Source organism: Phacochoerus africanus, chromosome 6 (assembly GCF_016906955.1).
Source record: "Phacochoerus africanus isolate WHEZ1 chromosome 6, ROS_Pafr_v1, whole genome shotgun sequence".
Classification (NCBI taxonomy): domain Eukaryota; kingdom Metazoa; phylum Chordata; class Mammalia; order Artiodactyla; family Suidae; genus Phacochoerus; species Phacochoerus africanus.
Genome location: NC_062549.1, coordinates 83,809,771 through 83,830,697, shown reverse-complemented (window position 1 = coordinate 83,830,697; position 20,927 = coordinate 83,809,771). Strand labels below are relative to the sequence as shown.

The following is a 20,927-nucleotide window of genomic DNA, read 5'->3' as shown; positions in this document are numbered from 1 at the left end:
TGTGGCACAGGTTCAATCCCTGGCTCAGGAACCTCCACTTGCCACAGGCAGAGCCATAAAAGAAAAAAAAAGATATATATTGATTACAAAGTGAGTCACTGGCTGGGAGAATTAATTTGAAAATCACAGTAAGTTATTATATTCTAGCACTCATATAACATTCATATTGAAGACACCTAGAATGAGGTTGGAGGGTGACAACCAGAAAAAAAAAAAAAAAACACTTTGAGAGTTTTCTGGAGTTATCATGTCCTAGCAAAGTTAAATTTACTGATGAAATTATTGGGATTGTCTTTATATACAAATGGGATTTTAAGAAAGTGATACTGAATGGTCTGAAAATGGCAATGGAGAGTAAAAGGCTACTGCTGTAAGCCTTTGACTTCACGATATGGGCAATTTCACTTTCAGAACTTTGAAAGGAAAGTAATGCCCATAAGTAAAATCAGGTTAAAAAAAAAAGGAAAATCAGGTTAGATAAGGCAAGAAATTGGTCAAGAAAAGATTGAAATTTATTAGCAGTAGGGGAGAAATGAGAAAAGATATTTACCTTTCTATGGAACAGGGATCAGATCTTAGGAAAAGAGCATCAAAACTGAAAAAGTATGTATGAATCTGCCAAACATAGGACCCAAGATAGCATCAACAGCTCAGTGATAGAAATTGATTTGATAAATTTAGAACTAAAGAAATAATGAAACTAAGATTAATAAATCCACGAAGATGTAATGGTACTTTAGGGACAAGAGCAGTAGAGAGGGAATCATTTATATTTTTAAGAGGGGCAGAAAGAGGAGTAAATCTTCCTTTTTCAGTTAACAATAAGATAGGTTGGACTTCCCTGGTGGCTCAGTGGGTTAAGGATCTGGCATTATCACTGCTGTGGCTCTGGTTAGATCCCTGAAACAGCAACTTCCACAAGCCATGGGCATGGCCAAAAAAAAAAAAAAAAAAGGTATATTTAACTAATTTATTCAGAGGCTACAGGGCCACATAACACTTTTGTGCAGCATGATAGGAGGTAGGAAAATCAGAGCCAGTACTGAAATAGATGGCATCTGATTTTCTTCCAGCTCTGTAATATGTGAAAGAAACATTTCCTGACAGTTAAAGTGAGAAGAGAGTTGAATTCTGGGGGCCTTAGTACAGACCAAAAGAAGGCTTCAAAATAGATTTTCAAAGAACAAAACTGCCTGAATTTTTTATACAGCTGTTAAGAGAAAAGAGAGTCTTTAGCTTAGTAATTTTTTCACAAAGTTCTTCTACATAGATCTTTTTCCCAGTGTGTTTATAGGTTTGAAATATTTATTTCGATTGGTGTAGTACCTCACAGAAATATTGAATGCCTTTTTTTTTTCTTTTTTTTTGTCTTTTTGAGTTCTCTATCCTGAGAAAATACCACTAAGGTTATGCTTTACACATATATATATGGTTGATTATATCCTAGAACATGATGACTTTCACTAAGTTCCACCTAATTCAGACAGCCTGTTTTTTGTAATATGTAGCATTTACTGATAACTGAAAGGAAGGCCTGTTCTATACTGTCTTTTATAGATAGCATCAAAATTGTAGCTCTGTGAGAACACTTGACATCTTCTTTATCTATCCTGTGCCTTATTGAATCATTTCTACTTTAGGCAAAAGGACTTGGTATTCTTTAAGTCAAACTTACTTCTGGGACCTTGGGCCTAACTTATAGAGATATTTTACCCCTGTGCTATCCAGTATGGCTTTTATGCCATATAAAAATGTGGCTAGTTCTAATTGAAATGTGCTTAGTATGAAAAAAAAAAACACATTAATAATTTTTAAATAATTGATTTTATGTTGAAATGATAATATTTGGGACACATTGTGTTAAAAAGAGCATAATGTTAAAATTAATTTCACCTGTTCCTTTTTTTTTTTTTTTTTTTTTTGCTTTTTAGGGCTGCAGTGTATGGCATGTGGAAGTTCCCAGACTAGGGGTCAAATTGGAGCTGCAGCCACTGGCCTATGTCACAGCCACAGCAATGCCACATCCTTAACCCACTGAGTCCAGGGATCGAATCTGTGTCCTTATGGCTGGTAGTCATTATTTTCTGCTGAGCCATGATGGGAACTCCTCTTTTTACTTTTTTTTTTTTGTCTTTTGTCTTTGTTGTTGTTGTTGTTGCTATTTCTTGGGCCGCTCCCGCGGCATATGGAGGTTCCCAGGCTAGGGGTTGAATCGGAGCTGTAGCCACCGGCCTACGCCAGAGCCACAGCAACTCGGGATCCGAGCCTCGTCTGCAACCTACACCACAGCTCACGGCAACGCCAGATCGTTAACCCACTGAGCAAGGGCAGAGACCGAACCCGCAACCTCATGGTTCCTAGTTGGATTCGTTAACCACTGTGCCACGACGGGAACTCCCCCTTTTTACCTATTTTCAATGGGACTACTAGAAAATTGTAAATTACATATGTATTATATATATTTTATATATATATACTTTTTTTTTTTGGTCTTTTTAGGGCCACGCCTACTACATATGGAAGTCCCAGGCTAGGGGTCGAATTGGAGTTGTAGGTGCCAGCCTACGCCACAGTCACAGCAGTGCCAGATCCGAACCTCGTCTAATCCACTGAGACCCTTAATCCACTGAGCAAGGCCAGGGACCAAACCCAAGTCCTCGCAGATACTAGCCAGGTTCATTACTGCTGAACCACAGGAGGAACTCCCTACATATGTATTATATTTCTATTGGACATCATTGATCTATAACATTAGACAATTTCAGTGAATGTGTTTTATTTATCAGTGATATTTTTAATGTCAGTTATTTGTTTCCAATGTTTGTTGTTCTCCTTACAACAACAAAAAAGTGGCATCTTTTTTTTTTAGGCCTCTCAAATATAACAATTTTATAGATCTTCATTTTTCATGCTAATTTCTGATTCATAATATCATTGTACGTTGTTGTTTCCTCAAATAAGAAAATGTCTACAACAATAGATTTTTTTGAGAGCTGTTTTTACAGAATAGACATTTAAATTTTTTAATGCAAAGAAAGCATTGACATTATACCTTTATTTTCATACTATTTCTGTGTATGTTGTTATTGACACTTATTTCAGAAAAATGTGTAACTTTTAGGTGTTCTTGCCTTCGTTGCTTTGCTTTAATTCTTTTACAGAGACTGCTGAGGAGATTTCTGAATGAAAATGCTTTTCAGAACCTTGGAATTTTTTTTGCTTATATGTTTCTTCTCCAGAACAATTGTGTTCTATAGTTAGAGCTTCTGTAATTAAAAAAAAAAAAAACTAATATGAAATTGGAAATGGAAAGTTGTGTTCTCTATTTGTTTCATGGTTACTTTATTGCCATTTGGTTCTTAAAATGTTTTGGTTTTGTGGTTAATTTCCATAGAAACACTAAACTAGGTTAATATAAAAGGCCATGTGTAGAGATTACCAGAGATAGATTATTCAGTCGATTCTAGAGTATGGCTGAATAAAGCAACCACTCTTCCAAAAACAGTTACAGAAGGTCACTTTATCTCTTTTCAGGCACTACAGACACCACCTCCAACAACACTGCAACCGTGATTTCCACAGCGCCTCCGGCTTCCTCAGCAGTCACTTCCCCCTCTCTGAGTCCCTCCCCTTCTGCCTCAGCCTCCACCTCCGAGGCATCTAGTGCCAGTGAGACCAGCACAACACAGACCACCTCCACTCCCTTGTCCTCGCCTCTTGGGACCAGCCAGGTGATGGTGACAGCATCAGGGTTGCAAACAGCAGCAGCTGCTGCCCTCCAAGGAGCTGCACAGTTGCCAGCAAATGCCAGTCTTGCTGCCATGGCTGCTGCTGCAGGACTAAACCCAGGCCTGATGGCACCCTCACAGTTTGCAGCTGGGTAAGGCACTTTCTTATCTGGGTCACATTTGAGAAACACCGTGGAGGCCATCCGTGGAGTTACTCATAGGGGATACTTTTCATCGCCATCTTAAATGGAAAAAAAAACCCTAAAGCCCTAATCCCTTTGAAGTGGGTCATGCTTATAGTAGCACAAGGACTTTGATAATAGGTGGGCTTAAGTTCCTTTATACCCTAGAAGGACAATAGGCATGCTTTTATTTCTAGATGAAGACACAGAACACCAGGCCACTCATTATACTTGAGTGTTGGGCCAGGAAGAAAGCCCAGAATTCCTGACTCTTATTTTTATGGTTTCGCCATTAAATTCTCAACTGTCTGCTTTCTAATTTCAAACATAAATAAGAGATACAGTAACAGGATTCCTAATGTTATATTTATCATCAAACATATAAGAATTACTTTGTAAATATATTCCTTTCTCTGGCTTTTTTTCTTGTGTTTTGCAAAAGTAGAGAGTGAAGTAATTAAAGAGTCAAAATGACTGCTAGTTTTGTGTGAACCATAACCTTGTTTTGCTTTGTACAAGTGCACCTCAAGGAAAGCAGTAACTTGGAAAGATTAACCAAACCATGTAAGAATATAAAGGGAATAACAAATATTTCCATACGCTTCCCCAGCTGTATTTTCATTTTTCTTATCCCCTTGGGTCTATAGTCAAACTGACACATGTGTCTTACATTGTAATAAATTGACTTCTCTTTTGGACTTTCAGAGGTGCCTTACTCAGTCTCAATCCAGGGACCCTGGGCGGTGCTCTCAGCCCTGCATTGATGAGCAACAGTACACTGGCAACTATTCAAGGTCAGTAGACTTTTTTTACTTATTTAGTTCTTTGTTGTTTTGGGTTTTTTGTTTTTATTTTTGGTGGGTTTTTTTTTTTTTTTTTTGGCCATACCCCCAGCATACAGAATTTCCTTGGCCAGGGATTAAACCTGCACCACAGCAGTAACCTGAGCCACAGCAGTGACAACACTGAGTCCCTAACCACAAGGCCGCCAGGGAACTCTGAGTCTTGGAGGGGAGGAGGTTTAATGAAGGAAGTCTGCTTTTCTAGAGGTGAAAGTGATGGGAAGAGATAGTTGAATTGATAATGCTAACTAACTTGACAACCAAAAATATGTTCATGTAGAAAAGCTTTATAAGAGAAATATAGGTGTCAGTTTGAAGAACTGGAGATATATTTAGTTTGATGTATTCTAAGAAACCAGGATTTTTATGCTGTTATTTATCTTCTTAGATAAATAGACTTGGAGGCAGAATTTCCTCCTAAATTTATCCAAACTGTCATCCAAGATCCAACCCCAAGCAAACTTGGCCAGGTAAAATTCCCCTAGTCCCCATCCCCACCCCCAAGAGAGCCATATACAAAAAAGCCTTACAGTGGATTAACACTGGAGCACATCATGAAGACTTTAATAGAGTTCCCATTAGGGCCTGCTGTTTGAACATTACCATCACTGTAGAGCATGTATTCTCTTGGATTATAATGTCTCCTTTCCAAGCCTAGATGGCTCCTTTTTGGCCTGAGCATGTTATCCAGTCTAAAATAAGTCTAAATCCACTCATTCTATATATCGATGGATTTGCTTTCTTAAGCTTCTGAACTTTGTGTCTGAAGGTGTTTGTTGTTACATGATTCAGGGAAATACTTTGAGACATCACTATATTAATCAGAGAATTTTTTTCTTAAAATAGTTGTGCTTAAATAAGAGTTCTTGGGGCCAAAAATGACCTGTTAGCCAACTTCAGTTAAGATTAATGTTTCATAGGTGATATCTCTACAGTATACTATAGATAATATTCGTTACAGACAATCCAAAACCTGACCTAGATTACCTTACATTACCTTATTGACTTTCTCATTGATTAAATCCTATGTGAAATTGATGGTTAGAGCTGTACAACTTAAGTCAGGAACATTGCCTTCAATTCCTCCAGCTTTTGTTATATATTATGTAAGAGATCAATCAAAATTTTAATGCCGCAGAGGAGGGTTGTCGGATAACAGGAAAAGATATTAAATGAGAATGCCTGATTATCTTAAGGAAAAGTTTGATGCTGCCTTCTGTGGAGAAGCAGCAGCATCATAGAAAAGTTCTTACACATTAAAGCAAGTCCTAATCTTAGATAACGCACCTAGGGCCGCCTCTGTCAGTACATCTGTGTTTTCCTCATACAGACTTATCATTCTCCTTTATGCAGGCCATAAATATCACATGCTGTAAAGTAAAAATGAATTAATTGCACCTTATCATTTATTTGTTAATATATAGCTTAACTTAGAACTAAAGTCTTTTTTTTTTTTTTTTTTTTTTACTTTTTAGGGCCAAATGGGGGCATATGGAAGTTTCCAGGCTAGGGGTTGAATCAGAGCACAGCTGCTGGCTTACACCAGCAATGCCAGACCCAAGCTGCATCTACGACCTACACCAAACTCTCCGCAGCGCCGGAACCTTAACCCACTGACTGGGACCAGGGATCGGGTTTGTTTCTGCTGAGCCACAATGGGAACTCCAGAACTAAAGTGTTTTTGAAAAGCAGTTTTTATCTTGTATATTGCACTATAAAGTGCTCATATTTATCCGAATGCCAGTTAGTTTGATAAAAGCTAACTTTATTTTAATTCTTTAATCACTGTAGTTTGTCTTTTGAATTGGAGGTAGTCTAAAATCAGTAATCTTCATTAAAAACAAAATTACTGGATTTAACATATATTTCTAGGTAGATGAAATCTAATTGAGATTTCAAGATAAAAACGTAACTCTTTATTAGGCAGTTTCTTAGCTTTCTTCTCACCTATCCCGTTCATGCTCATTAAATTAGAGTTTTCAATCCTTTCAAAATTATAAATAAACTTTAGTTGGTGACAATATAGTACTATGATTAAGGGAATAAATTCTATTAAGAGCTATACTTTCTCTGTCTGGATTATAGGAAAATTCAGTAGGTTTGATGTGTTGTTTGGCTTCTCCAGGATGATACTGACGTTCTCCTTCCTGCCTGTTTTTGGGGGTGTTTGTCTGTAGCTCTTGCTTCTGGTGGCTCTCTTCCAATAACGTCACTGGATGCGACTGGGAACCTGGTATTTGCCAATGCAGGAGGAGCCCCCAACATCGTGACTGCCCCTCTGTTCCTGAACCCTCAGAACCTCTCTCTGCTCACCAGCAACCCAGTTAGCTTGGTCTCTGCCGCTGCAGCCTCTGCAGGGAACTCTGGACCTGTAGCCAGCCTTCATGCCACCTCCACCTCAGCTGAGTCCATCCAGAACTCTCTTTTCACAGTCGCCTCTGCCAGCGGGGCTGCCTCCACCACCACCACCGCCTCCAAGGCACAGTGAGTGGGGCCGAGCAGGGCTGCCGCCAGTCTTCTTCACTCTGGGTGTGATAGGGCTGCCAGCTTGGCTGAGACTAAAACATGTGATTGGCTTCCTCTTGCCATGTTGCAAGGGCAAGGGAGAGAAGAAAAAAACACATGCCAGAAAAAAAAATGGATGGAGACGGGACAACATTTGCCTAATTTTGTAATAAAACACTGTCTTTTCAGGATTGCTTCATGGATCAGAGAACTTTCTAACCAAAAATTAAAAAAAAAAAAAAAAGCAGAAACGAAAAATCAAAAACAAACAAACAAAAAAATAAGTGAAAGGACTACTTATCATTTCCAGCAGTCATGATGACGAGTTAAGGTGGGTTATCAATTCCAATATAGGAAGGGGATTTCTTATTTGTCTAAATTTCTTTTTTTTTTCCTTAAAAAAAAATCACTTTTATGGGTCTGTTGTACAGGCCATTAAGTCATAACAAGGTGTTTATAATCGTATCAATTGTGTTGGGGGTTCCTTTCTTAACTGGTACAATTTAGGCAGGCCTGTATTACTGTATCTCTATTATTATTGTTGTTATTGTTTTATATATATATATACATATATATATATATATATATATATAGTTTGGACATGTTTATCTCTTGCTCCTGGATCCTATTTCAGTGAGCTCCCACACTGTGGGGCGGGAGGGTTTTGGGGTGAGGTGGGGCTTACGTTCTTAACTGCGGGGAATGTTCTTGCTGGTTTCCTTATCCTTGATGACTCTTACAGAGGTGCTAGAAAATTATTTTCTTTTGCCACTTATGCAAGAGGCTTGGTGCAGAAGCTGAAGGCAGTGTGTGCAAACACTCTCACTCCACACACGCCCCCTCCCCCCGATCAGGTGGTGCCTTTGGAGCACTTTTGCGTAGGAAGGAATTCCTGCTGAACTGTAGCTCTCACTCACCCTGAACCATTGAATGACCTGGGGCCCAGATCCTGTGGTGCAGCAGTGCTGCCTTCTGCTACTTTCAGTGGGAATGCCTGTGCATGTTGCAGGGCAGGATTTGGTTCCGAAGAGCAAAGACTACTGCAGACACCTGACTTGGTGGTTCTCCTGATTTCTTATCTCCTGAAATGCTCCTACTGTTGGTGTGTTTGTTTGTTTGTTCCACTTTGTGGAAGTTTTTCATCCAAACTTCTTTAACTTTTACTTGGCAAAGAACAAAATAACTGAAATTGGGAAATATTTCCCTTCTTTTGTTTTCTGAAGGAACTTTTCTAGACTGTTTTCCATTAGTTATAGATCATCGAAAGAGGTGTGTTAAGAGTCTGGGGTTACCACCTTTTCCTCTAGCCACAGACTTTCTTTTCACCAAATGGCTTATCAGTTCCTCTAGCCCTGCCATTATCCTTGGTTCTCTGACTAGAGAAGGCATGCATTTGCCAGACATGGGATCTGTAGAACCTTTGAAAGACTTTAAGCAGGAACTTTGCACAACTTCACGTTTCTCCTAGGTTTGTTAGTGATGCTCCTGCTAACTAGGTCTAAATGGCAATACACATCTCTCTATTCATTATAGAAGTTGATTAGCATCTGTAATTGTTTCCAGGGTATTTCTAGACTATATAAATGAGCCCACAAAAAGGAAGTGTTTATGGAAGTAGATGAAGAGGAGTGAGGGTAACTTGGAAATTAGCTTCCCCTTTTTGTCAATGTTCTGTTATTACAGTATCTATATCCAGAAAATTCCCCAAAGACTGGATGACTGCAATGCAGCTCATCTGAGCGCCCTTCTTATTGGAGTTAAAGGTTCCCACCTGGTGTCTGTGGGTGCTTGCTTATATCTCCAGTGGTCCCTTGACTGCACTTTTTCCCCCTTGCAAGCTGGGGGCTGAGAGAGAGCTTACAGGTAATTTTTGTTCTGCTTGCTCTGCTTGTGTCCACAAGGGAGCTTGGATTCTGTGTATTTGTTTCTTCACAGTGCTGGGAAAGGCAGTGATATGGACACAATGTGTATTTTTGTTTGTGATCATCCAAGTGGGAGACAGGCATATTAATATTAAAAAGCCAGAAACGTTTTAGTCCCCTTGTTAATTTCTCTTCTGTTCCTTCTGTCTTCCCATTTTATTTCACAAAGTATTTACTTACTACCCTTCCCCTTCCTAAAGTCCCTCCAAAATCAGTGAACTGCAAGCAGGGAAACTAACAAATGTCCATCCACCTTTTTTATGTGTGGTATTTTTTTATGTTGTTATATTTTGTTTGGTTGTTTTTTGTTGTTGTTGTTGTTTTTTTTTTTTTTGACTAAGCTTGAACCAAAGTCAAATTTTAGCAAGCTGCTGTACTAATGGACTAGTTTGTATCGTGCAGTTCAGACACATTGAGGAGATAGATGCTACTGACAATTTCTTTTTTCATTTGTCTTTTATTAATTTTATATAAAAGTTGCTGCTTGTTTTAATCTTTTATGTTGGTAAATTGTAATATCCTCTGGGCAGACATTAACTTGATTTTTTAACTAGTTTATTTAGTTTGATGTGCAAATAGGATGGCAGTGTCAGTTACTAATTTTTCTCCTCTTCAACCCACTATTTCTCTGATATAGTTGACTTTAATCTTTTATCCTGATTTGACATCTCTAATTTTAGTCTGCGCAAATGATTTTAGAGGTCTCAGTAATACTGTAGCTGCCCATAGTGGTGAGTCCCTCCCCTGGGAGAGGTAATTTAGGAGGAAGGATTCAGGGAGGGAAATGCTGATACCCACCATACTGTAGTAGAGGTTATAGCATTAATTTCCCAAAATTGCTACCAAAGGAAGTGTTGAGCCCCAAGGGACTCAAGCCCCAACGGATTAAGAGGAAGAACAAGGAAAGGCTGGGTTGGTTTGTTTGTTTTCCTATGTGGTTGAAAAGATGCTTCCTCTCCCAAATAAGATTCTCCAACATACTTTAATATTTTAAAAAACTTCCTAAGCTTTAAATGTCAGTACGATGGTCTCTTCCCCACCCTGTCTATATTCACTAGTCAGTTTGGGATAAGGGGATTCTGCCTTTGTGTGTGTATGTGGATCACTTTATGAGGATAAACTTTAAACCAGCATAAAAACCTGTGTTTAAAAGAAGAAATAAATCCTTAGACAAAGGTAACTTCTAGAATTTTTCTTTTTTTTTTAATCTTATTTAAAAACAAGTTGTGAGATGAAAGATACATTTATACATGTACACACAAAACACTAAAACAGCTTGTTCATGGGTGTTTAACTTAAAATCAACTCCCCCATCGTCATCCCTAGATATTCTGCTGATCATATTGCTTCATGACTCAACCCTTAGTCCTTTTTTACTTTATATCATCTTTTTTATCATCTCAAGATATGCTTTTTGAATCAAATGAATCTCGTAAGCTAAGGTACTCAGACCTAACTTTTAGCCTCCTTATGTGGGAGAGTCTGGAAATTAAGGGGACCATTTGACCAAAAAGAAGTGTTTGGTAGAGTGTCTGCCATTTCTAAGAGGAAGGGCCAGATAGGTCATCACAGTTCATTGTGTCATCCTTCTTTTTTTTCTTCTTAATGTTTATGCAAGTTTCATTTCATCCCTGAATTTGGTTAACATACATTAAGCCAAAGACTAACTCTTAATGCATTTATAGTGATACTATATTTGCCCATGGCAATGGGCCCTCCCTAGGGAGTGGTGAATGTAATTGTTTGAATCCTGCTTATCACAAGCAGTGTGATTTGATCGTGAACTTTATTTTGTACCCTGTATAAATCTGAAGGACAGAACAGAAAGACCTGGAAAAGAGCTTCTCAGAGGAATGATATTGTTGCTTCCCATTTAAGAAATAAGTTGAGTGCTATGTTGAGTGTTAAGTGGTTCTGAAGTTATCTAGGCAGCTTTTTAGATTTAAAAAATTGTTCCTGTCCATTCACTACCTGATATAAAATGAACTTTTATTTATTTGATAAGAAGGATCAATACCTTCCCTGTGTACTCAGCTGATACTAGAGAAATGGAACCAAAGGAATCCAACTTTCATTTTGTGTAGGACCATAATGATTTATACTCCTTAGTAGCATTACGAGAAATTAACATGGTTTTTTACAAAGGAAAGATTAGTTAAAAGATTTTTAGTGAAACTATCTTGCCAGTTTGTTCGACACCATTCATTATTGAGGAAAAAAGCACAATTATACCTTTTTTTTTACGTTATTTTGTTCTGTTATCCCTCATTTATTTGGGAAGGTGGGGGAAAACCTTGTCTGTTATCCAAAAGCACAGATACTTGCTTGACACAGTATTTAAATTCAGTCCCATCTTTAACATTAAATTTCCTATTTAAATTGCTGGGAAAGCTGGATACCTTTGCAAATGTAGGAAATTAATGTAGATTTTTAAAGTTGTAAATCCCAATAGTAAACATTGAAATTAGTGTATAATAAAAAAAAAAAAAAAAACTTGGCTTACAGAGGAAACTCTTTGTAGTTCATAAAGTTGTGCCCAAACCTCACAAAACTTTCTTTACCAAGAAGGTAAAATCACTGAGACAGGAAGAAAAGAGAGTGAGTGGACAGGGAGCAGGGAGCAGCCCTGAGCGTCAGGGCTGGCCAGGGGAGGAGGCAGTGGCAGTCTTCTGTGGCCTTAGACCCCACAGGGGCCCTCCAAGAACCATCCTGCGATTTGAGAACCCTCCGTTAAAGAGCCTCAAAAATTCATTATGAGAGTTGGTCAAATAGTTTCTTGTTAAATCAGCATCTGAAATTGATGAATTTAAAGTTTATTCATTCAAACCATGTTTATTGAAGCTGAAGATAACAAAAAGACCATCAGTACTAATAGAGAAAAAGACTGAAAAACCTAAAATTTAAAATAACTCAGATGGGCAAGAATTGACGGATTCATTTGATCATAGCCATTTGTGAGTTCATTTTTGTATGTGTGTATGAAAAGCATTTAATTTAATAATAGCCGTAGCTATTTTGAAGTCATTTTCGGTCTTAAAACACTTTGAGGATGACTGTTTATAAAAGGGCAAAATATTCTCAGCGTTTAACTTCAGTTTTCAGAAGAAAAGTCCTTCTCTGCTATTCCTTTAAGAAGAATAACTAACATCAGCTATTATGTAGGTCTGCATAGATGGCGCACACTGTGAACTTGGATAGAAATAGGATAAATTGCTTTCACTGTTAAAGGCTGATACTAATCCTGTTCTGCCTCATTCTTTTTTTAATCCAAAGAGATTAAATGGGACGTCCCTGAAATTTTCAGTAAGGTATTTGAAAGGGTTCCATCAGGAAAGCAGGGAATATGTCTTTTCTCATAGTTGTCCATTTTACACCCAGATTTCCACATGATTTGTGAACTGTTGCCTACTGACCATCCTTATTCTTGAAGCAGTCCCATGTTCAGGCTCTTCTACTTTTACTGCCTTTGCTAAAAGCAGTAAACTTTGGTGGATCTTATGTTGATCCTGAAATCTGGATCTCCTCTCCTCTGTTCCTTCTCTTCCTTTTCTCTTTGAATGGTGATACCTTAATCTGTGAGGATAATGCTCGTGGGTAACAGCTAGCTTCTGGCACCTTCATAAAATACCTCAGCATAGCTTAGCATTGTTACAGAACTGGTTTTAAACTAAAAACCAAATAAAGAGAAAAACTTTATAAATAGTGGAAATAATTATAGCTGTAGCATTTAGTTCAACTGATGTTTATTATGATCGATAAACATGATTGATGTTGTATGTATTTGGAATCCTGTTTATAGGTTACAGTTTATAGGGTTGGGGGGGGAGAAAGTGATTATGTTAGAAGGAAAACGTTGCATTGCTCGTGTGTGTGTGTGTGTGTGTGTGTGTGTGTGTGTGTGTGTCCTTATCTCTGTCTTGCCAAAGGAAACTTGATCATCCCTGTGATTAGGTTGGGATTTGTTGGCTTCTCTGTGGTTTGGCCTGCAGTGCAGGGTGTGGCGGCATGCAGGTTACACATGGGTTGACCAGCTCAGGGTCCCCGAGGGCATTTACATCCCTTCCTGTGGCTGCCTGGGGCCCCCCCAGACTCTGCCAGCCTCTCCTGATGATTCATTACCTCTGTATGTAGCAAGAGCTTAGGCCAAGGATGAATGTGTGAAGTCTGGGTGTGTAGTTGAGAAATAGAGGCAGAAGTAGACAGGCACCCTTTTATTTGGAAAGGAAAGGAGAAATGAGTGATTGGTGCATCTTAGTCTAAGAAAATTAAAGTAAATCAGATTGGGGGGGGGCGGGAGGGGTTCCTTCTGTCATGTAATTAATGTTGTGCTAGTAGCACAACAGTTTTAAAACCTCACTTCCTTTTCTCATACCAAGGCCAGTTCTGTCTAGACCAAAAACGCAAACAGAAGAAAAACCAGACCAAGATGTTGAAAGCCAACCTGCTCGCTTTACACCTATGATACCGTGTGACCTTTAGGGATTGGTTAGTTAGTGAGGTTGGGGAGAGTATTGTTCTTGGTGGATATGTGAATGAGAAATGATGCTGGTTTAGGAACAGTTAAGAGCCCTTTCTGGCCATACTCTAGGGCAAATTTTTTTGGTTTCCCAAGTTCAAATATAGATTCTGTCTCCAAAAAGGCTATTTTTTAATAAGTGATCCATCTCACAGAACCTAAGTGGGATTCAGTTTGGATACCAAAGACACTGCATTCTTGATCCTTACAATTTCGAAGCAGGCAGAGGGGATAGGAGCAAAAAGCTGAAATTTAGAAAAGCTTTACCTTTATCTCTTCCCTTTTCTTCTCCTCTCTCTTCTTCCCCACACCCCATCCCCACATTTTGAAGGAAGTCTTGGTAGTCATCCTGGCTTTGGAAAAGAGATTTGTTTAGTTTCACTCTGCTGGCTCTGCAAAGATGGATAGAGCTGCTCAGGGTGGCGGTGATACTCTTGGAATTGCTGGGAAATTTAGGGAGGGAGGTGGTGGAAGATGGGGGTAGAATTCTTGTCTAACTTCCCTTTATCTAACGCTTATAAAGAGAGCTAGTACAGCCTATTTGAGTTTAGATGATACTTAGTTGTTTTGTCACTTGTAAAGGATAAGCATTTTCAAGAACAGGATTACACAGAAACTCAAAGACCTTCCTTTATTCTTCCATGGAGCTGTGTTATTCCAAAATGTTTTTACGTCCGGGCCCTAGGGAGTTGAGTAGTTCATTGTTTCAGTGTGCCATTGATGGGACACAGGGGGAGTGGGGAGAAATGTATAGCTCTCCATATTCATTCCATCAAGAACTGGTCAGGTTGCAGAACTTCACGAAGGCTTTACTAATAATCTTATTGTTCTGACATTATATAAAAGTAGTATTAAGAGTGTGTGACTTTTCCAAGTGCTAAATAGATCAGGAAGCAGGCAACAGGGCTATTGAAGGTAAGAGCACTTGAAACAGCAGTTGTGGGAGGACAAGGTATGTGTGATGGAACACCACTGTGCCCAGGAGTAAAGCTCCCAGGCTGGGCCGGGCAGGTGCCCTTGAAGATTCTTTCTGTGCCCCTGAATCAGCCCACTCCACTCAGGGCTGCACCACCTTCTGGTTCAAACCCAGGCAGGACACTATCAGAAAATTCAGGCCCCCAAACTAATTTATTGTAAAAAAAAGAAAAAAGAAAGAAAGAAAAAAGAAAAAAAACCATTGCGGTCTGCTGCAAAGTTCCCCTGAATTTTCTTTGTTTACTTGTTCATTATTGTTTTAATTGAGTAGCCACAACCTCGCAAGAGCAGTTTAAATATCTTTTGTAACTTGGCAATGGCATTGAGCTCTCCCACATGATATTCCAAAGTCTGCAGGCAGACAGCTTGATACAATGCTTTTTCCAAAATGAGACATCCAAATGCTTCTTTAAAATCAGAATCTCCTCCGAATGAAAAAAGACAAAGCCAAGGAGACAGAAGACTGCGCTCCCACCTAGTCCCACAGTGTCTCTTAAGTCTGAACAGCATAGCAGGGAAGGGAATGCACTTTCCACAGCTAAAAGGAGAGTCCTGTTAGGAAAGGCTTAGTCGTAGGCAGGTGCCATGTCTGTGGTTCCAGTCCTACTTGGGTCTGCAGAAGGCACATACTCCTGAGAGTAGAGTGGACCAGCCTGGTTGTGTTGAATATGGCAAACAGTTGGGAGGGAGCAGAACGGAGAGAGCCTAAGACTCTGCAGCTTTATTATAACATTGGCTTTTGACAGCAGAAATGGTGTATCTCCCCTAAGATCAGGTAATGGGGAGAGACAGACGGACAGACTTCTTCCAGCTTCTTACCCCTGCTCGAGGGGGCCTGTGTGCATTACTTAGTCCACAGGAGGTCTCATTCCGAGGAAATACCCCACCCCACCCACATTAGACCCCAGTTCCCGTCTCTGCAGCTGTGGTGGTAGCAGAGGCAAGGTGAGTAAGTGTGGGGTTTTCCACCCACCACAAGTCCAGGAGCTGTTGTATACCTCATTTCTGACTCGTGACTGAGTAACTTGCTTTAACTTTCTCTACACCCCACAGAGTTGCCAAGTCTGCCCTCCCTCCTCTAAGTAATGCTGAACTCTGGCCTATAGCATCACGGGACCTGTAGCCTAGGGTGGGACCTTCCCAAAGCCTCTGAATGTCGCTGCTTAAGAGCTACTGCAAACTGAGGGCAAATTGCAATCTCCTCCTTCTTTTTGTTGCAAGGGGTCTTCACAGGTCTCTCACCATCTGTTCCCCAAACCCTGCCCTTAGGGGCTGGCCAGCCGTCCCCACCCACACCCCACCCCACGTCTCCGACTGCTGGCCACACATCACCTCCTGTACTTGCCTTCTCCCTGGTGGGGGAGGCCATCCCCTTCCCCTGGGAGGCCTCAGGGTTCTGCTTATTTTCAGGACTTTGGGTGGAAGGGAAGACACCAAAGGCTCCTTTAAGCTGACTGCTGCATACACATTTCACTTTTTTTTCCTTTGACAAGACCAAAAAAAATCCAAATATTTAAGTTTTTATTATTATTAATATTATTATTATTTGACAATCTTATATCCAATGGGCTCTCTAGAAGCTGCATCCCCAGCCCTTTCACCTTTTCTTTGAATGTAGTTCCCAACCTTCAATTCCCATGCCCGATGTTGAAAACAAGCTTTGCCAGGTCTTACTACTGCTGCTATAAGCCAGGGGAGGGTGGTTTCTTTGTTTTGTTTTGTTTTTAAATTTTCCAGCCAAAACCAAAGATTTTTTAATGATTGTATAAATGCAAAACAAACAAAAAAACCAAAGAAAAGGGAAGTCTTCAGCGTCAATCCAGTCTGTGGCGTCCTGGCGTTTAGAGGAGTGAGGCCAGGGGCAGAGTGCGGGGGGGGGGCTCTGACTGCATCGAAAGGGCAGGGAGTCTGTTTACCATGTTCCAGGGTTTGCAGAGGCGCATGCTTAGTAGCTTTGGCTCTTGCCAACTTGTGAACATGCCATGGAACAAACTGGCATTTCAGATTTTCCAAAACAGTAGACAGAAGCCCGTCAACATGCTAATCCACCCTATCACAACCACTACCCTACAATAGCCATGGTCACCACAGGGGTTTGGCACAGGGGCTAGGAGGGTGGGGATGTGGCTGGGCCGCCATGGACTCCACAGAGTGGGGGAAAGTTGAAGACACTGGTGCAGGATTGGCTGCTCTGCTGGGTGCTTTAACCTCTGGGGCGGTGCCCGTGCCCTTCTGAGCCTTTTCTCGTCCTTTACTGGAACTGCTTGGAAGTGGCTGTCCTGTTTGTGAGCAAACATGCAGAAGGATTATCAAGCTTTTCATTTCTCCTTATTGTAGGTTTGTTTCCTTTTTGCAGCACCACTGTGCAACTATGCATTGTATTTCACAACCTTTTGTGCTAGGTAGATGCCTGTGACTTTTTAACTTGGGGGGTGGGGGGTTGCAAATGAAGGAACTTTTTACATGGATCTTTTTAATCTCAGTTGATTGGGGGAGGGGGGGGTATTTGGTTCTAGGGTCATACAAGCTCTATCCCAAAGCAAAATCCAAATGTTAATAATATTAGCCTGATGCAGATACCAAAGATAATTTCTTTCCTGCAGAACCTTAGACTTGTGTATTAAGTACGATTACCCAGCACTTGCATTAGTCTAACCTCAGTAATTCCAAAGCTTAGATGTATATTTTGGTATATTTCTGGGATATTAAAAAAAAAAATGTCGTTTAACTTCTTGTTTGTTTCAGTGTAATGCTCTTAAAGTCATAGCATGAAAATAACTGAACTGTCCTATTCTTAGTAGTTTGAAATAATAGTATTTTTGTATGTTTTGGGTGTGTCTATGTATGTATTAACATAACAGTTTTCACTGCCTAGGTGTTCGTAATAAAAAAGAAAACAAAAAAGTTCTGAGTGTACATAATATTCAGTAATAAACTTCCACTGGGTTCAATTTGGATTGAATATTTGCTGATTACCGTATTCCCAACTGGGATTTTGTTTTGAAGAGACAGTGATCGAACGTGTTTTTCTAAAGCTCTTTTTCTTTCTGTCTTTAAATATCTTAGCTACCCGACCCTTTTTCACTTCTTCCTTTTTTTTTTTTTTTTTTTTAATATTGATTCAGGGGTGTTTTTCCACTGTTGTCAAGGGAGAGACACAAGAGGGATTTGACCCCTTGGCCTCCCAAAACTTTTTGTTTTATGTACTTAACTTTAAAATGTGAGTTTGAGTTCTCTTTTGTGGAAACTTAAGATGTGGTGTAAATGATTCTTTCCAAAATTGTCCAGCAGCTTTAATGAGGCAGTGACAATTCCTAATTAGTTTATCGGGAGTCCTTTTACATTTCTCCGTAGATAACTTGCAATCTGGGTGGCTATTGTATAGCCTTACTGTCCCAGAGCGCCTGGTTAGCCATTTCCCCTCTGATAGGAATATTTTATAAGACTCAGCTGATAACTTGGAGTTTAGGGCCTCGTTACCTGGGCCCCTGGGAAACACATTTTCTTGGTTTTTGAAAACCCGAAACACAAGCAACTTTCCACTTAGGGGAATTCGCTGATACCTCCTGAGGCCCGAGGAGGTGGTGGGGAATATGAGCGGTGCTGTCTCTTTAAAAGTGCCCTTTATATGATTCCCCCTCCTGGGGCTGCCTGCAGGGGGCTGTAGGCTTGGGAGAGGTTGTGTAGGTGACAGTGAATCAGAATGAAGTGGTAGATTTTGTGTAGATGCATTTGTCTGCTGTAATTTTTTATATATATTAAACTTACTGTAACTGTACAGTTCATTTCTGTTGTAAAACATCATTAAACCATTTTCCAAGTGTTTTCACATTGTTTCTCTGAAGTTGTGTTGGTATCCTGGATGCTTCACACACACATTCTCACACAGACTACTCATCTAAGCCTTCCAACTTCTTTTGTCCAGCAGGTGCTCTTCTCAGGAGTCCCAGAGTCACTGTGAGCACACTGGTTCATTGCCCATCCCCACCTTGGCTCCTCCACACTTACCCCGATGCTCTATGGGGTACTGTGGCCTTGGATTTCAGAGTCTTTTCCCAATATTAAGTGGCGGCTGGATGAGCTGGGACATTATAAATAGCCTCTGTGGTTAGAAGAAATACCACTGGGGACAGGGCCACTTTTGGTGAGAACCTGACCTAAAAGACCTCTAATGGCCTCCATCCTTCCCCAAGTCCTGTGGACTCAGGGTCTGTGCTGTGGCATTGGTGGCTGTTTCTAACCCCAGACACCCTCTGTCAACAACGCTGCCTCTTCCCAAGGCTCGAATGCTCAGCTGGCCTCTCTCCCACTCTTTCACCTGCTCGCCACAAGCTATCTATCTCCATGCTGAGCCCTGCAGGCCAGGGCCCTCTTCCCGTCTTTCTCAGTTCCTGAGTAAGGCCTGGCCCATCTCGACACACCGCGTTGCTGGCCTGGCGCCACATTCTGGACCACTGGTGCACCTTGCTCTCCTGCACGTTCCAAGGAACCATCTTGTTTTCACCCAAGAATCGGCAGTTTTGTTCCCACTGCAGGAGCAACAGGCTGATTTCCTGACAACTAAATGACCATTAACAGGCTGTACTGCCCTGAAATAAAGCTTACAGTAAAGTGGCATTTTGCACTGAAGCCTTTATTACGCAGAAGATTAAGGCTCTAGCAAACCAGTATAAATTAAGACCAAGCAGAGCAGAGAGGGTTTTCCATCCGTGGCCACATGCACTTTATTACACAGCACTGTCGCACTAAGTCGGCCGAGGCGCTTCCGTGCCACTGTCCTGTGGGATCTTTCTGGGGCTGAGTGGTGCCAAGTCTCCCTTGGAGGTCTCCCCGTGACAGGTTTGTCTTGAACGCAGTGTGAGGTGAGCAAGTGCCTAACATTCTCTCACACCAGACTCTTCACAACTTGCTGCCCTGTGAGAGTGTGGGCTCCACGGGGGCAAAGATAGGCTTCTTTATCTTCTGGTCCCCACAGGGTCTGGCACACAAGTTCTATAACGGGGAACATATGCTTGATTGCAGGGGGGGTCCTTTCCTGCCCCCCTCCCGGGCCTCTGGCTCCCCTGCTCCCATCCCTGAGCCACCACTGCTTCCCTCTTCAGCCTCCTCTGGCTGCTACCAACTCCCATCTTCCCCTCTGCCTGGATCCTTCACGGGGTGGCAGAACAGCCTCCCCAGCCCAGTCACCAAGAAATGAGAGGGTTCGCTGACAACAGAAGCCAAATTTACAGCAGAAGCGAAGCCATTCCAATACTGACAACAATACAGATGATGAGTGTGCGCTAACATCTGGGGTTCTTTTGGGGATTTAGCCTGAACCCCGCTGTGTGTGTGAAAAGGAGGGTGCCCGTCTCCCAGGTCAGAGCCTGGAGCTGCACAGAGCCGGGCCGGCCCACGGCCTCTGGGAAACCAGAACACAGCATGCTGCACTCGCAGCAGGCTCCTCAAGGATAAAGCCTGGGGGACACACTCCCTCCTAGCGTCCAGGGAAGAACTCTGACAGTTTGGAATGGGAATATGACCAAATGTTACAACTGGAAGCATCCTGTTCATAAAGAGGAATACTTGGGTGGTAGAGAAATACGAGTAAAACGGGTTGTAAATGCTTTTCTTGGGTCTTGAACAATCGGTGTCTGCAGGTCTGGCCTGTGGGTGGTGAAATCTCTAGTGCTGTTAGCGAGGCGGCAGGGTCTGCATGTGGAGGGCATCATAGGTGTCCTTGGTGGCCGTGCTGAGTCCCTGCAAAGGGAAATCAAAAGAGTGGGTGTCAGGAACCCCGTGTGGGCTCAAGCCTACCTGGAGGCCAGTAGGTGCATCTGCTACAGCCTGACCTATGGCCTCCCACCCAGATCAGAGGCCCAGGAACTCCCCTCATGCCGCAGCTGGGGGCCTTGGCCCACCTGGCAGCAGCCGAGATGGGATCTGCGTCACCGCTGGTAACGGCCTTGATGCAATTCCCCTCCAGCCAGATTCCCTCCTCCCAGCTTCCCAAGTGCTGTGCCCTACAGAGCTTCTGGTCAGACCGCAGAGGAAGGAGGGTCCCCCAGCTGGACCACTGAGCTGGAATCAGGGGGAAGGGCCCAGACCTGCTCCAGAGAACCTACTGTCCCTGATACCTGGCCCTCCAGCGGAAAGTGTGGCTCCCTGGCCCCAGCCCTCCCAAGCCCTCTTCCTAGGCTGTGCTACTACAGTTATGTTCTTTGTCAGGGAACAGGCAGGCTCGTCCCAATCTCACTGGACCCTCTCCTGCTCAGGTC

The 20,927-nt window shown here is 41.6% G+C and overlaps 2 protein-coding genes across 7 annotated transcripts in view; one reads left to right on the top strand and one right to left on the bottom strand.

The window, feature by feature from the left end:
* Positions 1 to 7,448, top strand: part of POU2F1 (POU class 2 homeobox 1) — a 181,953-nt gene extending 174,505 nt beyond the window's left edge. For all 5 annotated transcript variants that reach the window (XM_047784009.1, XM_047784011.1, XM_047784013.1 and 2 more), the window contains 3 exons: positions 3,535 to 3,880; positions 4,616 to 4,704; positions 6,930 to 7,448. In XM_047784009.1, the coding sequence (XP_047639965.1) occupies positions 3,535 to 3,880; positions 4,616 to 4,704; positions 6,930 to 7,240 (746 nt within the window). In that variant the 3' untranslated portion in view covers positions 7,241 to 7,448. The remainder of the gene's footprint in view (positions 1 to 3,534; positions 3,881 to 4,615; positions 4,705 to 6,929) is intronic.
* An 11,834-nt stretch (positions 7,449 to 19,282) lies between these two features.
* Positions 19,283 to 20,927, bottom strand: part of CD247 (CD247 molecule) — a 90,559-nt gene continuing 88,914 nt past the window's right edge. For both annotated transcript variants that reach the window (XM_047784008.1, XM_047784006.1), the window contains exon 8: positions 19,283 to 20,409. In XM_047784008.1, coding sequence (XP_047639964.1) covers positions 20,344 to 20,409 — 66 coding nt within the window. In that variant the 3' untranslated portion in view covers positions 19,283 to 20,343. The remainder of the gene's footprint in view (positions 20,410 to 20,927) is intronic.